Raw genomic sequence first — 21542 nt, 5'->3', positions numbered from 1 at the left:
CGGCGGGGCCAGACCGAGCCCGGAGCGATGGCGGCGGCCGCCTACGAGCTGCTGGTGCTGGGCGGCGGCTCCGGGGGGCTGGCGGGGGCACGGCGGGCGGCGGAGCTCGGCGCACGGGTCGCGCTGGTGGAGCCGCGGCGCCTCGGCGGCACCTGCGTGAGTCTTGCGGGCGGGGAGGGACGGGGAGGGGGCGAGAGACGCGGGGCCGGTGCCCCCGTGATGGCCCCGGTGAGCGGGCCGTGGTGGCGGAGCCCCCGGGAGGGCCGTGGGGCGGGGAGCCGGAGAGAAGGAATCGCCTTCCTGGTGTCCGAGCGTTGTGCAAGGACCTGCCGTGTCAGGCTGGAGCAGGACGGATCCCAGTCCCTCATCTCCAGCAGCTGCTTCCCGGCCGTTTCCAAGCCGTTTTCAGGCAGGTGACAGGATGCCGGTGGATCCTGGATCTGTGAGGCACCGCTGCAAGGCGGTAAAGCAGAACTGAAGAGCACGGTGAGCTGGTAACAAGCCAAAAAGCAAACTGATATCCCAGACAAGCAGGGGACAGCCTCTAGTTTTATGCCCTAATGTGTTCTGCTGGAAAAATCATATTCCCAGAAGTGCAGGCAAGGGATGGCCAACACCTTTTTCCTAGGAACAAACTTGTAGAGTATCAATGGAAAAAACCCTGTGTTTAAATGCTCCACCTTCCATATTCTCTTTCAAGGAAGTAAAAGAAAACGGGCAAACCGCAAGACCTTGAGCCTCCTGAGGCGGTTACACCCCTGCTTTGCCAGGAACCCGTAATCCTGCCTTTGTTTTCCTGAGCAGAGAGCTGAGATGCAGTACCAGCCTGATGTGGGATGCTCTCTGGAGCATTGCCTTTTGGAAAACTGGGCCTTGACACTGAGACTTGCTCTTATTCCCCCCAGGTCAATGTTGGGTGTGTGCCAAAGAAGGTAAGGCTGTTCTGCCACCGGCCCCGGCGGCGCCTCTGGCGGCGTGGGTTGGGTCTGGTGTGGGTGCCTGCCAAGTTCCGGGGAGGTGCTGGCTCAGGGTGTGGGGAGGAAGCAGGGCCTCAGAGGGTATTGAGCCATCGGGATGCCGTGGGCACTCCTGTGTCCCAGGGTTGCTCTGGGCAAAGGTGAGGAATGAGGAACCTGGCAGGGATTTTCCCAGAATCCAAGCAGACTTCCTGAGCCAACGTGAAGTTTGTGTGGGCAGGTGATGTGGAACACGGCAGTCCATGCAGAGTTTATCCATGATCACGCTGACTATGGCTTTGAAACACCGGGTGTCAAGTTCAACTGGAGGTAAGAATGGCAAAGTTGGAAACTTGCATCTTGCAGGGAGTGTCCCATGGGGAGCAGCCCATTGTCCCCTTCACAGGGGTCCCTGCCTGCCTCCAGGCTGGTTACAGGGCCAGCCTTGCTGCTGTGTTCTGGAGAACAGGGTGAAAGCAGGCACAGAAATCTTGCTTTGGTGGGGAAAGGGTCACAGGGAGCCATTTTATTTTGTGGCATGGCTGCCACGTGTCAGAGGGGTTGGGTTCACAGAATCATTAAGGTTGGAAAAGACCTCTGAGATCATCAAGTTTGACCTTTGCCCAACCACCACCTTGTGAACTGGACCATGGCACTGGGTGCCGTGTTCTTCCTGAGCTCAGAGGTTCATCTGCTGGCAGTGACTGTATTCCCTGCTCTGTTCCAGGACCATCAAGGAGAAGCGTGACGCGTACGTACGGCGCCTCAACGACATCTATGAGAACAATGTCAAGAGGGTGAGCGTGGGATGTGTTTATCCTGTAATCTGAGTGGCAAAATGAGGGATTCTTGGCCACTTTTTCAGCCTTAATGGGTGTCTCCCTGCCTCCTTTAGCTGTCTCCCACAGCTGATCCTGCTGCTAACCCCATAACTGTTTTCCCTAAGGCTCACATTGACATCATCCGGGGCTATGGCAAGTTCACCGCTGATCCCCAGCCAACCATCGAAGTGGATGGGAAGAAGTACACGGCTCCTCACATCCTTATAGCCACGGGCGGGCGCCCGACTGTCCCTTCTGACAGCGAAATTCCTGGTGAGCCTGATGAAATTCCCCAGGCTCCCAGCCTGGAGAGAGGCCTGCCAAAGAAAAGCAGGCTCTGGGAGGGGAAGGGGGACAGGTGCAGGGTGCGAAAGGGTCTCTGCTTTGCAGGTGCCAGTCTGGGGATGACCAGTGATGGCTTCTTTGAGCTGGAGGAGCTGCCCAGGTAAAGTGGGATCCATCCCCCACAGCCAGCAGCACCAGCTCCAGGTGCCTGCACACGGCATCGCCGCTTCTCCGCAGGCGCAGCGTCATCGTCGGCGCCGGCTACATCGCGGTGGAGATCGCAGGGATCCTCTCCACGCTGGGCTCCAAGTCATCCCTGCTCATCCGCCACGACAAGGTAGTGCCACCGCCTGTCCCCTGTCACATCCCAGCCCACCAGGGTTTTCTGGGTGTCACTTCCTGGTAAAGGAGGGTTGGAGTTGGCACGGGAATAGTGATGCAGGGATGGTGGCATGGGAGCCTTGGAGAAACTATAGGGACATGTTTTAGCAGCACCCACTATGCACCCAGTGTTTCTGTAGCCGTGTGTGTCACCACATCCGTTCCTTTGAGCTTTATTTCAAGTCATGACTTGAAAAGAGAAAGGAAGGAAAAGAAAATAATGCAGAAACAAACAGAAGTTTGTTAATCAGAAACCTCTTGGGTTCCAGGAGCAGGGAGGTGCTGGTGGAGGGGCTGCTAGGTGGTGCCTTTGCCTGCAGACCCTCATCTAACAGGGTTTGGGGGGATCCTTGCCCAGGTCCTGCGAACCTTTGACTCCCTGATCAGCTCAAACTGCACCCAGGAGCTGGAGAACACCGGGGTGGATGTCTGGAAGCACACACAGGTGGGAAAGCACAGAGCAGCCCTGTGGCTTGTCTCATCCCCCCTGCAGAGGCAGGGCTGTGGGAAAGCTGCCATTTTGAGTGCTGCTTGCTGAGCCATGGTTTTGGTGACATCTCTGCTTCTGCAACATGGCTGCTGTCACCTGTTGCAAGGTAAAAGCCACCTGCACCTTCTCCTGCTGCTCTTGTTCCCCTTAGGTCAAGAAGGTCACTAAATCTTCGTCTGGGCTGCTGGATGTGACAGTGAGCTCGGCTGTGCCCGGCCACAAGCCGACAGAAGGGGTGATCCAGGACGTGGACTGCCTGCTGTGGGCCGTGGGGCGGGAGCCCAACTCCGAGGGGCTGTGCCTGGACCAAGTGGTGAGATGGCAGTGCATCCCTTCCATCCAGAAACCCACAGGTTTTTTGGGGTTCCCTTGGCTCTCCAGGGCCTGTCAGAGGATGGTGTTCCCACCTGGGAATGCTGTGGCCACCAGCACAGGTACCCCATGGGCCGTCCCATCCCTCCTGGAGTAATATATGGCTGTTTCCTATGGCAGGGTGTGCAGGTGGACCCCAAGGGCCACGTGGTTGTGGATGAGTACCAGAACACCACTAGGAAAGGGATCTATGCCCTCGGGGATGTCTGTGGGAAAGCCCTCCTCACCCCAGGTACTGCCCCCTTCCCTGCACAGCCCCTGGGTGCCACACGGTGCCGTGGCTCAGCTGCCTGTCCCTCCCTGCAGTGGCCATCGCAGCTGCCAGGAAGCTGGCCCACAGGCTCTTTGAGGGCAAGCAGGACTCCCGGCTGGACTACGAGAACATCCCCACGGTGGTGTTCAGCCACCCGCCCATCGGCACCGTGGGGCTCACTGAAGGTGGGCACAGAGGGGCTGAGGGCTTGGGGACACTGGCTTGGAGCTGCTGCTTTCGTCTCCAGCAAGTGAGCCTGGACAAAAGGGCTTGGACTCCTCTTTTTAAATGCTCCCTGTGCATCCCTCTGACTCCTGTGCCGTGGTTTCTGCTGCAGAGGAGGCCGTGGCTGTACATGGGAAGGACAATGTGAAGATCTACAACACATCCTTCACTCCCCTGTACCACGCTGTCACCCAGAGGAAGGTGAAGTGTGTCATGAAGCTGGTGTGTGCTGGCAAGGAGGAGAAGGTGAGTGGAGGGCACTGGGGACCGTGGCTGGCTGTTCTCTTGTCCCCATGTGGTCAGCTCTTGGGCTGGGATCCAGCTCACCCTGGATTCTGGGTCCCACCTGGCTTCTCCCTTCTTCTCCCAAGGTGGTGGGATTGCACATGCAAGGGCTGGGCTGTGACGAAATGCTGCAGGGCTTTGCCGTGGCGGTCAAAATGGGGGCCACCAAGGCTGACCTGGACAACACCGTTGCCATTCACCCCACTTCTGCCGAGGAGCTGGTGACACTGCGCTGAGCCTGCGGGCACAGACACCCGGGGATGGCGGCTGCAGCTGGGAAAAATGTTCCACGTGTTTCCAAAAGTGCCTTACTGCTGGGGGGTGCCTGGAGGGGTGTCTGTAATGTTGAAGTGATGTGGGAAGTAAATCTGATGTGGAGTGGGAAGTAAACACGCTGATGCTGGCGAGTCTTGGCTTTTTGCTGTCTGGTGCCTGCGTCCCGCCGTGCCCAGCCATGGAGGGTGCTGGAATGGTCCGTGGTTGTGGTATGGGAGAAGGCTGGCAGTACCAGGCTCCAATCCCTGGCAGGAAACAGTAGAGAGGGGCAGCACAGTGGGATCCTTGGGGTGTTTGTGAGTGCTGGGCTCCATCCTCCTCATCCTCCTCTTTATCTCATGTCCCAACACCACTTCCTTTCCAGCCTGTCCTCACATCTCATTGGGGCTCTGAGGGGGAGTCCAGGCTGAGGGTTCAGGGACCAAATTCCCTGTTTCCAGCCCCATTTCCAGCAGCTGGAAACTCCAGACCCGGCTGGGAAAGAAGAGGCCTGAGTCGTGTGGGGTTTTGGGGATCAGAACCATGGTGAGCCTGGGCCAGGAACCTTCATGCCCTGGAAACAGAGACTGAGGCCTGTGTGTTTGGGGCACAGACAAATGCATTTACAGCAGGGCTGGGCAGTGTGACCAGTCCATGGAAATCAGACCAGTGACCATCCAGGGGCATTTTAAGTCAGGTACTTGTAGATTTAATTTCCCAGAAACTCAAACTTTTGTGGCCTCTCTTGCTTATATGCTCCCCTGTTGGAAGAGGTCAATTAGTCTTTTTCATGACCAGACTACCCAATTTAGGGAAAAAAAAACCCAAAACCAGTATTCCCTGAGCATCTCCATCACTTCTGTACCCATCCACAAACAGGGGCCGGTGGGCCTGGACAACCCTCCCAGCCCAAACCGTTCTGGGGTTCCGTGATCTCTCCCTGCGTTTATTTTGCATCGTGTCCTTCTTTCTGCTCCCAGCAGATGGCAGCGCCGGCCTTTAAAAAGAGATGGAAGTGTCCTGGGACACGGATCAGCCCTCACTGCCGCTCACTAAGCTGTCTTTTAAAACTGAAAAAGACATTATTCTGCCATAACCTGTGGTGAAGATTCAATGTTCATGTTCAGGGGGTATGGGGGAAGCAGAATGTGATTCCCTGCAAATCTCAATTCCCTGCACTGTGGATATTTTGTCTCTTACATGAGTAACACCTCTCCATCTGAAGCTCTTTGAGTTCCAAAGTGGGCTTGTCATGTTTTGGGCTTCCAGGCAGAGGGAATGTGAATATGGGAAAGTGATGGGGAGGCAGAGAACTGCAGCAGTGTGTGTGTGTGTGCAGGGAGAGCTGGGGTAAATTTAATTGTTTTAAATTTGTATTGGGATAGTTGTTTAGTCTCTCAAATTCAAATGATTTGTTAAAGGATTAATTTTTAAATTATTCCAGGAATAAAAAGGGGAGTATAAAAAAATAGAGAATTTATTATTATTAAAGAATAATTCCTACATCCATCAAATAATTAATTGGAAGCCTGTTCCCCTATCATTTGTCCTTGGGATGCTGTTTTTCTTTCCAGAAAACCTTATGCAGAGGCAGATCAGGCAAAACCTGCCATTTCAGGTACCAGAGCCACCTGGTTTCACCTGAGCCACACAGACTGTTTTTCCCCCAAGTTCCTGATGTAAAAGCTGGAATCTCTGGAGGGGCTGGATCTGTGTGCTGGAGCCCAGCAGGTAGGAGCAGAGTCCAGGAGATGCCGCAGTGCTGGGAGCACTCAGAGCCCTGGGGGGAATCTGGGCTGTAATGGATGGGGAGGTGTCAGGAGTGGATAACTGTGAGTCCCTGACCCTGGGAATGAGCTTCCCAAGGCAAAGGGATACCTCAAACACAGCAGAGCAGGGAGGCTCTGCCATGGAACATACCCAAGGAAACTCTTCCAGCCACACACCCCCCGCAAGCCTGCAGGTGACAGCCCTCAATCCCCGGGGCTTGGCGGCTGGCTCTGGGCTGGGCTCTCCACTCCCTCCTTCCTCCTGTCCCTCCTCCCTGCCTGTGGCAGGAGCTGCAGGGGCTGCAGGAGCCCTCTCCTGCGTGGAGCCAGCGGCTGCGGCGGAGCTCCGCCACCTGTAAGCGAGGTACCCTGGGGATTGGGCTGGGGGCTGCCTTTGGCTGGGGCTGGGCTCTTCCTGCCCCCCTGCTGCACCTGGGAGCTAAGGGAAAACTGCAGGAGCTTTGCTAGCAACAGGTCTGTCTGTGTGAGAGACTGGAATGTGGATTCCTCTGCCTGGAGGTGCCCTGATTTACTGGGGGGGAGTACAGCATGGGAATCCTGGCGGTGCCAGGGCCCTGCCTGCTGGAAACAACCCTGCTTGTCTGCTGGGGTGGGCAAGGCTGGAACAGGGAGCACTGGAGGGGGACAGGGGTGGCAGCAGGGCCCCCTAACCGTCTGGCTTTGGGGTTCCAGCTGCTGCTGGGAGGGCAAATCCATCTGGGCTGGGAGCTGGACCACCTTGCAGAGCCCCAGGATTGGGAAAAGAAGAGCCTGGGGCCGTTCGGTTTTTTCCTCAGTGACTAAGGCAAGTTCACATCATTTTACTTTGCTCACCTGCATTTTACTTTGCATGTTTCTCCAGTAGGAGAAAAGTATCTGAAGCTACCTCATGTTAGCCCTTAAATCTGAGCCACCCCAGGTGGTTTTATACTTCAAAGTGTAAAATGCAGTGAGATCAGTTTGGGGTGTTCTGCTGGAAAAGGGGGACTGAGTGTAACTCTGAGCAAAGGGAGAGCATTTCCTGAGGGTGGCAGGGGGTATCTGTAAGATGGCACCTCATCCCAAAAGAATGGACTGTGCTGCTGTTTTTTCCAAATTAAAATTCTTGCAAGAAGAACTTACTTCCAGTCCTCGCTGTTTGGACAACTGTGGGTTGCAGTCATTTACTGAACAGAATTGGCTTCACCTGGAGTCAAACCAAGAGGTTTCCCAGGTAACCTCTCAGCATGTCAAATTCCTGACATCAATCACAGGTACCTATCCATGTTATCCAGGTAAGGCTTAGAATTTGGTGTTAATTAAAATCAAGTCACTGAGGCAGCAGTGAATGGAAATTCAAGAGCAACAAAAGGATTCAAATCCTTAGAGCAGGTCACAGAAAAAAAAAAAAAATCAATGAGTACTCAAAGTCCCTGTGTGGGTGTGGATGGTGATGTAAAAGGGAACAGTCAGAAGGCAGGAAGCTACAGGGAGCCCTTCCACAAGCACTTCTTTCTGAGAGGTGACACTGCATTTAAACCTCTGCTGTCACCTTCACAGACAGTTCTTCTCCTGCACAGTTATTTAAGACTCAAGGTGTTGCCTCTGGGCAACGTTGGGCTTCCACAGCGTTGGGCTGTGGAAGTGTTCAGGATCCTACCCCATCGTGCTGCACAGGGAGCTCACCTGTTCTGCCCTTGGGCCAGGCAGGCTGCTCTGCCCAATTTCCAGTGAGGCATAATCCAATATTCTGCAGCCAGGAACCTGGGACGGGGGTAAAATGCTGATTATTGTAACAAGCTCTAAGTGATGTGACCAGGCTGTTGGCTCTCATGCCTGTCTCACAGAGGGCAATGAGCCTTCTGTGCTTAGAGAAACCAAACAGTTCCATGGCTCCTGCTCGTTTTTCATGAAGCAGAGACATCACCTGGTGCAAAGAGCCCTTTTGATGTGTGCTGTGCGTTGGGATTGGTTTGGTTTCCTTCTGGTTCACTTTGCAATGATTACAGGATCCTCTGTGCCCCCCATTTTGGGAGGGTACACAAACCAGCTGCTCCCAGTGCTGTCTCCTGTAGCTGTGAATTAGCTGGTGGGCTCCTAAAACACTTCTTTTGTTTGCCAATTTGAGCCTCCACTGAGACTCTCTCATGACTGTCCCACTTTTCAGGGAGTTTTTTTTTTACCTCTTTCTATCCGTTCCCCAATTGCTCTCCTCAGTTTCAGTGCCCCAAATGACAGGGCTGTCAGGGAGTGACTCATGAGCACAGCCTGAATTGAAAGGTGCAATTTAGGAGGCTCATGTCCCATTAGTGGGGAATTTAGTGCTGCCAAGAGCCCGGCAGGGATCATTGATTTATCTGTTCCTAAAGACTAAACCCCAGCACTCACAGCTAAATGCTGCTAGAGCATCTCACCAGGGAAAAAAACCTCGACCACTCCAGATATTTCGTGGGGTCCCTGCCCGGTTTCCAGTGATGGATGGGAAACTGCTACTTGGAGACAGGATCCCGGGAGAACTTCAGTAATTTCCTACTGAAAGCTTTTAAAACGAGGACTTGCTTCCAAAGTAAGGCAGCTAAAATCTTATTGCTTGCCAGGCCTCTCCATAAAGTGTGCATAAGTGTGCCTGGGTATGAAAATCTTACTTTAACCTGATTTTGGGGAACAGTCGGCTGAGATTTTAGTTAAAATTTAAAACAGCATGTGACATATGAAATAGGAAAAAAAATTATATTCAGAAGCTTAAAGGTTGAAGTAAAAAAAATAAAAATATTATAATGACAAGGAATAGGTAAGCAGCCTCAGCTCTAATGAAGCAGGGTGGAAATTACATAAATGTATATATATATGTATGTGTATAAATATATATATGTATATATCCATCCATAACAAAATTGTTGTGAATGCCTCACCTGCCATTTGCATCTCCTGATTTACATTTGCAATTTGGCTTTGGAGTGAAATGTTTTCTATTCCCAGCTCAAGTGGATGAGTAATCTGCAACCAAGTCTTGTATTTATTACAGTCATCCTGTTGATAGCCTTGTTTTTTATCATTTGAAGTTTGAGATCTTTTAAAAAGAAATACCTTGACAAACGATTTTCTTTGGCCCCAGCTCAGACTATACAGATAAATGACTCTGAGGGGAGGATAAGCAGTTTAAACCCATTGAGAGGAGATCTGTGTGCAACTCTGAGATTGGCACATCTCCCTGGGATTGCCCATTTCAAAATGAGAAATTTGCTTCTCTAGCTGCACTTATTTTTCTTAATGAAAGCAAATGTCAGTAAGAAAGAATATTTGATTGCAACTGACTATTTATAGGGTGTGTTTTCTTCCACAGCTCCTTCCTCCCAGCTGAAAACCTACTGGGATATTCGGGCTTATTTGGAGATAAAGTACTCTGAGGTATGTCATATTGATTGATGGAAAAGTTAAGTACTTGAAGAGTTAGTTCTACTATCTTAATTCACAAATATCCCCAGGGTCTGTAGGTGGCAGCTCAAGCCCTGAATGACCCAGACCAAACACATCCTGCACCATTCCCTGTCCTGAGCCTGAGCCACAGGATCTGGGAATGGGGGTTTGGTGTGGCTGCAGCTCCCTTTGCTCTGAAGGACAAGGGAAGATGAGCCCAGATTCCCCAGATTGCCTTTGGAACGGCATTTTAGTTTTTTAGTCTGTGGCTCTTCTTGTTTCCCTTGAGCAGAGGATGATCCATGAATTTCTTTCTCCCTTATTTCTCAGACACTCACAGAGCAGTGTCCTGGTCCTTTTGCCATCCATCAGGCGCTGTGTTTTTGCCCTGGGACTCACTTTTCACCAGATCAGGGATCATTTTCCAAGGTCCCTGGGCAATCTCTGCTGTTGTGCCATTACTGAGCTCAGGACAAGGGAAGAACAAATTTTTTAGCGCTTACCACATTAAATGTTCTTTATGTGCAACAACATGCTCCTGCTGTTCTTCCCATCTCTGAGGTTTGCTTATTTTAGTTTCACCCTCAGAGGATTCTGTAAGGGTATTTCACACATAAAAATCAAGATAATAAGATGACAAACCCAGCGGGTTGTGGCACAGGAGTGAAGCAGTGGTGGCTGCTCCAGGGCATTTCGTCATAAAAAATAATTGCATCACTTTGAACTGCTGCTTTAACAATGGAAAACCGACTTTCTATATCCAGAGGTACGAGATTGTGCTGGTCAGGCTGTGAGATGTTACACTGTGTATTTGTCTTTGGAGGCTGTGACTGGGATTCCAGCAGGGAATGAGCCTCGTGTCTTTGGAAACCCAGAGTGGGCTGGGGCAGGTTTGCACTCAGGGAGCCTCCCACTTGATTCCTTTGCAGATTTTCTCTGTATATTAAATGAAGAAGGCAGGCCTTGCTCTTATCAAGTTACCACGTGGAGGCAAATGACTGTTATTTATCATCTTGTAACAATTAGATATTGCATTATTTTTTTCCTTTTCTTAGATGATCTATGTTTCTGTCCTCTGTGCCTCACTCAATTACTCATCACTGTCTGCTTTAACCAGCAAGGACCCTGTGAAAACACAAGGCACCAGCTTAATTTCTCTTTCCAGCAATCCTCCTCCCCCTCAGCTTCAGCGTAATAGAAATCCGTGGAGCTTTTCCATTCCTTGTGATCTGCAGTGTTTGTGCAGCCACTTCCCTATGCCTGCCACAGCCAAAATTTCATTAGTGCAACTGGGATAAGACTGAGCTCCAGTTTTGCCTCAAGGCTGTTTACAACTTCTTGTTTACCAGTTGTGAACCACAACTGTTCCAGAGATCATTACTGGAGAGATTAGAAGCTGCTGCCTCACAACACGGTGTCAGGAAAAGAGAGAAAACAGCAAACTATGTATCCAAAATAATGATTGTTCCTCCTGCTTTTAGTGTGATAAGGGACAATCCTGCCGTGGAATGACCAAGAGCTGCTGCTTCAGATCATCAGAGTCCCCTCAAAAAGCCAAACTCCAGCAGGTAAGGAAGGAAAGGCACCTCTGCCTGACCTGCTGGGAAGAGCACAGGAACAACTGGGACAGCTGGGCAGGGGACTGGGAATGTGGTGGGAACCCAAAGCCAGTGTCTACCTAAAATAAATCCTCTGGAAGCAAAATATTATGGAAGAGAATTTGTGGATAATAGTAATAATAATAATAATAGTAATGTGGGGAAGAGCAGCCAAGGGGGCAACAATAAGTTTAAGGGAGCAGGAGGAATGCTGGCTTGTAAATGGGGTGAGACAGCATCTCCTGGGATTTATAAAGCACAGCTCCAGGTCTGGGATTAAGGGAACACTGTAAGCTCATGTTGTCAAATATCTGTGTTTGCGTCCTGCCAGCGTTCCCCATCTCGAGCCCAGGTTTGAGTGCCAGTGCACCAGTGCTGCTTCCTTGAGAGATCAGGAAAATGGGCATTAAAGCACTTCTCACAAGGCTGACTCCGAGCTCTGGCTGGGGAAAAGCATTTGGCACATCAGACATTTCAGTAAGAGACATTTCCAATAATGTTGAAAGCATGTTGAGTGAAAACTAATGAACATAAATAAGCCTTTCTCCATAAAGACAGCCTGACAGAATGTACAACTATTCCTACACTTGTTCAGACCTACAAGCAGCCAGTTTCTGGTGAGGGATTTCAGATTTTTGTCTCCCTAGCTGGCTGTGCAGGCATTTAATAAGTATGTAAAACACAGACCCATTAAAACACTGCACCGCTGCTGATTTCTAAACAGGCACAAGAGACCAGAACATGATGGGTTTTCACTGCTCCACTTGCTCCAAACCTGAGGCACAGCAGAATAAATACTGGGTTTTTTTTCTGCACTTGCTTCCTAAAAGTAAAGCACTTGCAGAGGCTTTGTTGTTCATACAAGCTCATCAGGATTCAGATGAATCTTGTGCCTAAATTTAAATTCCATTTCTGTTAAGGAATGTGAAGCATCTTAAAAGCACCTGCACTCATACTTCAATTTCATGCCTGCTGCCACCAATTAATTTTGCTGCTCTTTTGTTAGGAACGTGCTACCCCCTGCTTCTTTAGGCATCCTCATCTGAGAGACAAAATATATGTGGAAAAAAGTTTGGAATGCTGCCTCCAAGTCAAGTTAACTGCTTGGAAATGAACCCAGCTGTCTTGGAGCTCAGCATGCTTCAAACATAGTGTGGTCCTTCTTGATTGCAGGCTTGGAGTTAGGGAGCAGGGAATGAAATCAACCAACTGTAGACAAAACCATCTCATGTTCATCAGATCAATGGCAAGCAGACTAAAATTACCTCTTTACAAATATCTTTCAGGAAGAAAATGGACTCAAACTCCTCGTTGGATTGGCCTCAGGTGCTGAATGATAACGGGACATACAAGTTCCTTTACTGGGAAGGAAATGTCTCCTACGTGGACTTCTACCTCCACCAGCCTTGGGTGGCTGCTGTCTTCATCACCTCCTACCTCTTCATCTTCCTCCTCTGCATGCTGGGCAACGGGGGGGTTTGTTTCATCATCCTGTGGAGCAAGCACATGCGCACGGTCACCAACCTGTTCATCCTGAACCTGGCCGTCAGCGACCTGCTGGTGGGGCTCTTCTGCATGCCCACCACCCTCCTGGACAGCATCATTGCAGGTGGGCTGGGGGCTGTGGGGCACATGGCAGAGGGGCTCTGTGGGCATTCTGAGTCACTGCCGTCAGAGGTGGGGTCAGTGGGAGGTGTCCCTGCCCGTGGCTGGACACTCTGTGATCTTTAGGAGTTCCCTTCCAATCCAAACCACTCCATGGAGTCTGTAATTCTGCTCAGGAAATGGAAGGTGAAAGCAAATGATTTTAAGCAGAGTCCTGCAGTGAGTAGGCAGCAATTCCAACGGCCTGTTTCCTTCCAGGATGGCCCTTTGGGAGCCTGGTGTGCAAGATGAGCGGGATGGTCCAAGGAATCTCTGTTTCTGCCTCTGTCTTCACTCTGGTTGCTATTGCTGTGGACAGGTAAGATGCTGCAGAGTCTGTAACCATCACTCTCATCTCCCCTGACCACCCTGAGCCCATTCATTAACCCTCCCAACACCACAGTAAGTCAGGTGCATTTTGCTCCTAAGGCTGGTAAGCAAAATAAAATCTGTGCAGGTGTGAAGAGCAATTTGTTCCTCCACCAGTATCTCTTAAAGATGGTGGAACTGGGCTATCCTAGCCTGCCTGGAATTGGTTTGTTCCTCAGCCATGAAGCTGGATAGCAGAGGTGTTAACACCTGCCTTAGTTAAGTGGAGCAGCAAAGGCAGCAGCTGAGAGGGAGGATGAAGAGATGATTCCATCTCTGCACTTTGGAAATGAGGCAGCTTAAAACGCGTGTGCATCCTTGCCTGGGTAACGAAGCATTCCTCACACGGCCTCTCCGGCGCCCTTGCCGCAGGTTCCGGTGCATCGTGCATCCATTCAAGCAGAAGCTGAGCGTTCCCACGGCCGTGGCCATCATCGTGGCCATCTGGCTGCTGGCCGTGGCCATCATGTGTCCCTCGGCAGTCCTGCTGCAGGTGCAGGAGGAGAAGCGTTTCCAGGTGCTGCTGGGCCGGGGCAATGCCACCCGCCCGGTGTTCTGGTGCCGGGAGGAGTGGCCTGACCCGGCCATGAGGAGGATCTACACCACGGTTCTCTTTGCCAACATCTACCTGGCTCCCCTGTCGCTCATCGTGGTCATGTACGCCAGGATCAGCGTTTCCCTGTCCCACACGGCCACGCCCGGGGCGGGGAAGCGCAGCCAGGAGCAGCGGCACAGCGTGTGGAAGAGGAAACAAAAAGCCATCAAAATGCTCATCGTTGTGACTCTGCTTTTCACCCTGTCCTGGCTGCCCCTGTGGACCCTGATGCTGCTCTCGGACTACGCCAGCCTGTCCGACCTGCAGCTGCAGCTCATCAACATCTACATTTATCCCTTTGCTCACTGGCTGGCCTTCTCCAACAGCAGCATCAACCCCATCATCTACGGATTCTGCAACGAAAACTTCCGCCGCGGCTTCCAGGCTGTCTTCCAGCTCCAACTCTGCTGTTCCCAGCCAGCCCCAAGCAATTCCATCCTGCCAGCTGCCCGCTGCCGGACACCCCGGGACCCAGCTCCTGAGGAGGGGAAGCCAGTCAGGAAAGGAAACTGGGTGAATAACCAGCAGGATTTGATCATGGAGCACCTCCAAGAGCCCTGCCACAAGGGGATCAAGTGAAACACACTGTGACTCTGAGTCTCAGGGCAGCTGGGTCACATTTCAGCCTGTAATTCTCCTGGCAGACACAGTCTGGAACCCATCAATCCCTGGATTTTCTTGTGGTTGTGCTTCCTCATGGACGTCGTGGGTCCTGCTCAAATGACAGAATTCAACGTTTTCCGTCACGTTCCAATTATTCCCCGCTGTTGTTGTTATTTCTGTCATATTCATATCCATTGTTGTTGCAGCTAGAGAAATGGAAATTTGAGAAATAAAGGATAAAAAATGGGCTTGGTGGTATGTCTTTTTTGGGAACTCAGTTTGGTGTTGGGGGGGGATGCAAGTCACCCAAAAACATGGAAAATTCTGTGTGAGCAGGAGAGAGAAAACACTTGAGAGCCCCTTGGCTTGGACAAACCTCAGCAGGGACAAGAGTGACACTGGAAGCTGCTGGAGTTGATGGGGAATGAGCACAGGACCACAGAGCATTATGGCTTATTCTGTAAGGCCCTGCAGGACCCAAATCCCAGGTAAAGCCATTCCCCAGCACACTCCTCCTCCAGGTAAATGGGAGTGACTTCCCCACTATGAATTTCCCTACTGTTCACTACTCCCTTTACCTCAAAATATACTGCATCACAGCCTATCTCCAATTTACTCCCAAAGCTTTCCCTGTCTCTCCACCACTTGTTGACTCATTTTTATCTCCAAGCATTCATAAAACTTAGGAGGAACACTTCTCCCACGGGCACACGCCTTGTCTCGCTCCACATGCAGCTTAGGAAGCACCGAGGTGATGTTTGGCTCTGAGAGGAGAGGCAGGAAAGGGAATTTTGGTGGGATTTGGGACACGGAGCTCGCTCCCCTCACACGCTCCCCGTGTGGGGCCTCGCGCGCCCCGCCCCCCCCCCCCCACGAGCCCTCCGCACGCGCCTGGGGGCGGGGCGGGAGCGGCGCGCTCCTCCCGCTGTCCAATCAGCGCCGCGATCGCCTCACGGCACCCGCCAATCCCGAGCCGGCCAAGGGTATATAAGGGCCACGGCCCGAGGTGGGAATTCTGAATTTTCTGCTTCGACGCTGCTGCTTCCCGATTCAGTGAGGTAAAAATACAGTTTAATGTATCTATTTATGATATGTGGAAATTGGGAGTGGTGTTTCCGTGTCTGGTGTGCTGGGGGGCAGGTACTCGGTGACCCCAAGTAAAGCCAGGACATGGGTGGGAATCTGTTGATCTCTGAGTTCGCTTTGGCATCCCAGAGCCTCTCCCTGTGCAGATTATGACGGGAATATTTTCTAAAGCAGTTGTTTACTGATACTGTTAGTGTTGAATTAGCGCATTTTTCTCATTTTGTGTCTTTTAAGCCTTAAACATTTCCCCTGGGGCTGGTGGAGTGCTGAGGGTAGCTGTTGAGGCTGGGAGGGAATTGCCTTGCAAAGCTTTTCTGTACAATATAACTATATAAAATCATTGAGTTGCTATGATAAGAACAGGAGTGATGCTCCCAATAGAGAACTGGGGTGTATTGAACATGGGCTGGAAAGCATGCAGGCTTTTTACTGCCTTAACTCCTCCAACCATTGATTTCTGTTTGCAGCAGTAACTTCATTAACTAGAGATCATTCCCAAGCTGTTCTTCAGGACTGAGAGCACAACAGGGAGCAGAACCTGCGTTCAGGTGGGTTGGAACGGTGCCAGGAAAACATAAACCTCGCAGAAAGTAGCATAGAATAATGCATTATAAATACCTTTATTTCAGTTAAGTGCCTGTCACTATAGTGGGTGAACATGCATGTGTACTAACTGAGACAGCACACAGGTGATGCACTCATAACCGGGCACTCCTGGCTGATGTTAATTGTTGCCAGGTGGTTTGGGTTCAGTTGCAGTGGATCTGTCCAGAAAAGCTGGAGCCCTGAAGCACACGGAGCTGTGCAGCTTCTGAACTACACAGATATCTCAGGCTCCCACAGAAACCTGCTGGGGCAGGAGTGTAGGAAATTTGGTGTATTCCGTGCCACCGTCAGAGTTATTTCCTTTGAAGCTCCCAAGATCAGCCTGAAATTAGGGATCATGCCCCACTTGTGATCCACAGAGCGGGACAAATGGTGGTGGTGTGTGTTTTTCCTGCTCTCCCTCACTTTTTGCTGACCCAAGTGGAGCTTTTAAATTCCAGGAGCACAGGGCCTGCAGTGTTTCACAATAATAGAAAGGGATTATCGTGTTCAGGGATGCCCATGAGGGATGGGTCTGCTGGGACAGCCCTTCCTGCTGTGTCTTTTCCTTGCTGGGAAGAGGAAAACCCACTTGGCTTTCCCGTGCAGGGCTACCTGAGGCTGGAGTCGCAATCCCCAGAGCATCCTCAGGAAGGCCCCAGGCCCAGGCCCCTCGGTGCTGTGGGGCACTGGGGCCCAAAGGCTGAGCTCAGGGTCAGCCCCCAGCCCTGGGGGCTCCCTCAGGGGACACCAGCGTGGCCCTGCCAGCAGCAGGGGCTTCCAGCGCTGGGGCTGCCCCAGGACAGGATCCACAGGGGCACGAGGGAATAAAGCAAACCTTGGACCTCCATCCACAGGGGCACGAGGGAATAAAGCACACCTTGGACCTCCATCCACAGGGGCACGTGGGAATAAAACAAACCTTGGACCTCCCCAGGCTTTCCCTGCTTTCACTCACGTGGCAGCGCCTGGTCTGGCATTTTAAGTTCCCTCTTTTTCACCCATTTCCATCCCAGGCAGAGCCTTCCCCGAATGGAAATAAAGATGAAATATGTAAACGGGATTTTTAAAACCAGAAGTTTTGGCATTGGAGAGTGTGAGGTGCAGAGAAATTGAGGGAGAACAAGGAGAGCATCAGGTCCCAGCTGGCAGCTGCGCTGCACCGAAATGCGGCCCAAGGCGGGCACAGGGAGGGACAGGCGGGCGGCAGCTCGGGGTGCCAGAGCGGGACCGTGCCCGGATCCCGGAGTGCCCGGCTCCCGGAGCGGGACCGTGCCCGGATCCCGGCAGGACTCGGCTCCCGGAGCGGGACCGTGCCCGGATCCCGGGCAGGGCCGGGGCAGCAGCGGCAGCGCCGAGCTCGGGGGTGGCGGGGCCGGGCCGGGAGCGCTCCGTGTCCGCCAGAGGGCGCCCTGCGGCCGAACCGGGAACCGCCGCGATCCGGGCCCGGTGCCGATCCCGGTCCCGATGCCGCTTCGACCCGCCCGCCAGGGGAGAGGCGGCACCGCCCGGGACCCCCCGGCAGGACCCGAAGCCCCCGACCCAGCGCCGGCTGTGGGCTCCGGTACCCGCTCCGGGTCAGCCTCGTCCCGGCACCGGAGCGGGAGCGGCACCGAGTCCAGGCTGGGCTTTGCCCAGTGCCCCCTCCTGTCTCAGCCCCGGTCCGGCCCTGCTCCGCCGGCCACGCCCGAGAGCCGCACCCCGGGACACCCCGACACCGGCAGGGCCCGGTCCGTACCCGGGACACCCCGACACCGGCAGGGCCCGGTCCGTACCCGGGACACCGCGACACCGGCAGCGCACCGGGCTCCGAGCGGTCCTCGCCGGGAGCAGCCCCCGGGCCGGGGCTCGCCCAGCGCCGAGCGAGGGTCCCGAGCGATGGCCCCGGGACAGCGGTACCGGGAGCGGTGCCAAGAACGGGCGGGACACGGGGCGAGACCGACACAAGTGTGAGGGGCGGGCACAGAGTGCGGGGACGAGCGCTGCTGGCATCTGCCGGGGGTCCCGAGCGGTGCCGCCTCTGCCCCGTCGGGAGGATCTGGATCTGGATCGGGATCGGGGTCGGGACCGGTACCGGGACCCCGCAGGGCGCCCTCTAGCGGACACGGAGAGCGGTGCAGGTGCGGCGCCCCCGCGTGGCCCCGGGACGGCGGTGCGGGGGGCGGGGCCGGCACAGGTGTGAGGGGCGGGGCCACAGAGTGCGGGGCGAGGCCACGGGGCGCGTGCGCGACGCGGGACGACAGAGCGCGTGCGCGGCGTGAGGCCGGCACAGGTGTGAGCAGGGCAGGGCCGCAGGTGCGCGGGGCTCCAGCGCGGCTGCGCGGGGCGGGACCGAGGGCATTTAAACCCCGGAAGCGGCCGGGGGCGCCATTTTCTCCCAGCGCTCGGAGGTGGCGGCTGCGGCAGGTCCGGGCTCCCTCGGCGGGTGAGGCTCTTCTCTTTCCTTCTGTCTTTCTGTCCTTCTCTCTGTTTCTCTCTCCTCTGTCCTTCTCTCTGCTTCTCTCTCCTGCTTTTCTCCCCTTCCTCTTTTCTCCCTCTACCGCCCTTCCCCATCTCCTCCCCAGACCCCCGGCTCCCTCTCTCCCCTCACCTCCCCGCCTTCCGTCCCTGCCCTGTCCCGCACCCCAACCGCTCCTGCCGCTCCTCCCTTGGCCGCTCCTCACCCACTTTCCAACCTGACTCGTCCCTCTGTTCCCCTTCTATCTCCCCTGCCTTCCACTAGTCCCGCTTTCTCCCCTTGTACCGTCCCTGCCTCACCTCACCCAGCTTCCCCCTATCTCCCCTACCACGTCCCCCTTATCTCTGCTCTGTCCCCTTTATTCTTCCTCTGCTCCTCTTGTCCCTCCTCTCTGTCCCCTGTCCCTGTGTCCCCCGCAGCCGCGGGGTTCGGGGTGCCGGATAATAAAGGCCAGAGAGCCCCGAGCCGGCGCCCCTCGCGGGATCCCCCCACGGGGCCGGAGCCGCTCTGCGGGTCCCCCCACACACAACACTGCCCCACACTGCCGGGGCTCCGGCTGTCCGCACATCACACTGGGGGGCGGGGGGCGGGCTGGGGGGTTTGGGGTGGGGGGTTTGGGGTGGGCCCCCTCACTAGGAGGGGGTCCCGGGGGGGTGGGGGGTTTGGGGTGGGCCCCCTCACTAGGAGGGGGTCCTGTGGGGGTGGGGGGTGTTTAGGAGGGGCCCCCTCACTAGGAGGGGGTCCCGGGGGGGGTTTAGGAGGGGCCCCCTCACTAGGAGGGGGTCCCTGGGGGGGGGGGGGTGGGAGGGGCCCCCTCCGGGGGAGGGGCCCCTGGGGAGGGGCGGGGGGCGGGCCCCCTCCGGGGGGAGGGGGCGGGGTGGGAGGGGTTGGGGGGGTCAATCCCCCCTGGCCCCTCCCACCCCGGCCCCTCCCCCCGGAGGGGATCCGCCCCCTGAGCCCCTCCCCAGGACCCCCTGCCCCGGACGGGGCCCCGGGGGGAGGGAGGGGTGGGTGGGGGGGTCAGGAAGGGGGGAGACTGCGCTTCTTTGTACAAAAATAAAATTACGGTTCAGAGTGACGTGACCCCCTCTGCTTCCCGCCCCACCCACCCCTCCCTCCCCCCCGGGGCCCCGTCCGGGGCAGGGGGTCCTGGGGAGGGGCTCAGGGGGCGGATCCCCTCCGGGGGGAGGGGCCGGGGTGGGAGGGGCCAGGGGGGATTGACCCCCCAACCCCTCCCACCCCGCCCCCTCCCCCCGGAGGGGGCCCCGCCCCCCGCCCCTCCCCAGGGGCCCCTCCCCCGGAGGGGGCCCCTCCCACCCCCCCCCCCCCGGGACCCCCTCCTAGTGAGGGGGCCCCTCCTAAACCCCCCCACCCCCCCCGGGACCCCCTCCTAGTGAGGGGGCCCCTCCTAAACCCCCCCACCCCCCCGGGACCCCCTCCTAGTGAGGGGGCCCCTCCTAAACCCCCCCACCCCCCCCAGGACCCCCTCCTAGTGAGGGGGCCCACCCCAAACCCCCCTCCTAAACCCCCCACCCCAAACCCCCCACCCCAAACCCCCCACCCCAAACCCCCCAGCCCGCCCCCCGCCCCCCAGTGTGATGTGCGGACAGCCGGACCCCCGGCAGTGTGGGGCAGTGTTGTGTGTGGGGGGGACCCGCAGAGCGGCTCCGGCCCCGTGGGGGGATCCCGCGAGGGGCGCCGGCTCGGGGCTCTCTGGCCTTTATTATCCGGCACCCCGAACCCCGCGGCTGCGGGGGACACAGGGACAGGGGACAGAGAGGAGGGACAAGGGACAGATACGGGGATAAGAGGGGCAAGACACGGGAGAGAGAGATAAGCGGATGAGTGAGAGATAAGCGGATGAGAGGGAGAGAAGTGGATAAGAGAGAGACAGACAAGATAAGACAGAGAGGCGAGATACGGCAGAGACAGGGGCAATAGGGGGGCACAGGGAGGGCAGAGGGGCACAGGGCAGATGGACGGGAGGATAACGGGAGGCAGGGTCGGGATCGGCAGGGAGGATGAAAGGACGAGGGGGAGAAAGGGGGAGGCTGGAGGGGCAGAGGGGTAACAGAGCGGGGGTCGGGTCGGGTAGGGGGAAGAACGGGGCAGGAAGGAGGGGTGGAGGTGGCTGGGGTGCGGAGCGGGGCAGGGAGGGGAGGCGGTTTGGGGAAGGACGGGAGAAAGGGAAGGGAGGAGGGGAGAAACGCAGAAGGACAGACAAGCAAGGTGAAGGAGAGGGAAACAGAGAGAAGACAGAGGAAAGAGAAGGACAGAAAAGGACAGAAGGAGAGAGAAGAGCCTCACCTGCCCCCACAGAGGGAGCCCGGACCTGCCGCAGCCGCCACCTCCGAGCGCTGGGAGAAAATGGCGCCCCCGGCCGCTTCCGGGGTTTAAATGCCCTCGGTCCCGCCCCGCGCAGCCGCGCTGGAGCCCCGCGCACCTGCGGCCCTGCCCTGCTCACACCTGTGCCGGCCTCGCGCCGCGCACGCGCTCTGTCGTCCCGCGTCGCGCACGCGCCCCGTGGCCTCGCCCCGCACTCTGTGGCCCCGCCCCTCACACCTGTGCCGGCCCCGCCCCCCCTGCACCGCCGTCCCGGGGCCACGCGGGGCGCCGCGCCTGCACCGCTCTCCGTGTCCGCCAGAGGGCGCCCTGCGGGGTCCCGGTACCGGTCCCGATCCAGATCCCGATCCTCCCGACGGGGCAGAGGCGGCACCGCCCGGGACCCCCGGCAGATCCCAGCAGCGCTCGGCCCCGCACTCTGTGCCCGCCCCTCACACTTGTGTCGGTCTCGCCCCGTGTCCCTCCCGTTCTTGGCACCGCTCCCGGTACCGCTGTCCCGGGGCCATCGCTCGGGACCCTCGCTCGGCGCTGGGCGAGCCCCGGCCCGGGGGCTGCTCCCGGCGGGGACCGCTCGGAGCCCGGCGCGCTGCCGGTGTCGCGGTGTCGCGGGTACGGACCGGGCCCTGCCGTTGTCGGGGTGTCCCGGGTACGGACCGGGCCCTGCCGGTGTCGGGGTGTCCCGGGTACGGACCGGGCCCTGCCGGTGTCAGGTGTCCCGGGTACGGACCGGGCCCTGCCGGTGTCGGGGTGTCCCGGGGTGCGGCTCTCGGGCG

At 56.1% G+C, this 21542-nt stretch overlaps 2 protein-coding genes across 4 annotated transcripts; both read left to right on the top strand.

Moving 5' to 3' along the window:
* Positions 1–27: 27 nt before the first annotated feature.
* On the top strand, positions 28–4475 carry GSR (glutathione-disulfide reductase). The gene is made up of 13 exons (XM_033061003.2): positions 28–156; positions 906–932; positions 1198–1286; positions 1684–1753; positions 1903–2050; positions 2168–2222; positions 2300–2399; positions 2802–2888; positions 3085–3246; positions 3426–3537; positions 3612–3743; positions 3896–4029; positions 4155–4475. The coding sequence occupies exons 1-13, from the start codon at positions 28–30 to the stop codon at positions 4302–4304; spliced, it is 1395 nt and encodes a 464-aa protein (XP_032916894.1). The 3' UTR covers positions 4305–4475.
* Positions 4476–4566: 91 nt separating this feature from the next.
* NPFFR2 (neuropeptide FF receptor 2) lies at positions 4567–14480 on the top strand. Of its 3 annotated transcripts, XM_033061004.1 has the most exons (6): positions 4567–6054; positions 9415–9479; positions 10970–11056; positions 12373–12695; positions 12950–13049; positions 13472–14480. In XM_033061004.1, the coding sequence occupies exons 4-6, from the start codon at positions 12380–12382 to the stop codon at positions 14271–14273; spliced, it is 1218 nt and encodes a 405-aa protein (XP_032916895.1). In that variant the 5' UTR covers positions 4567–6054; positions 9415–9479; positions 10970–11056; positions 12373–12379; the 3' UTR covers positions 14274–14480. The 3 variants fall into 3 exon arrangements, with proteins under 3 accessions (XP_032916895.1, XP_042635247.1, XP_042635248.1); XM_042779313.1 differs by lacking the exon at positions 4567–6054 and having other exon boundaries at positions 8796–9479; XM_042779314.1 differs by lacking the exons at positions 4567–6054; positions 9415–9479 and having other exon boundaries at positions 10544–11056.
* The last annotated feature ends 7062 nt before the right edge of the window (positions 14481–21542 follow it).

This window comes from Catharus ustulatus, chromosome 5, assembly GCF_009819885.2.
Source record: "Catharus ustulatus isolate bCatUst1 chromosome 5, bCatUst1.pri.v2, whole genome shotgun sequence".
Taxonomy (NCBI): Eukaryota; Metazoa; Chordata; class Aves; order Passeriformes; family Turdidae; genus Catharus; species Catharus ustulatus.
Note: the sequence above shows the minus strand (reverse complement) of the source record. Positions and strands in the feature narration are given on the sequence as shown.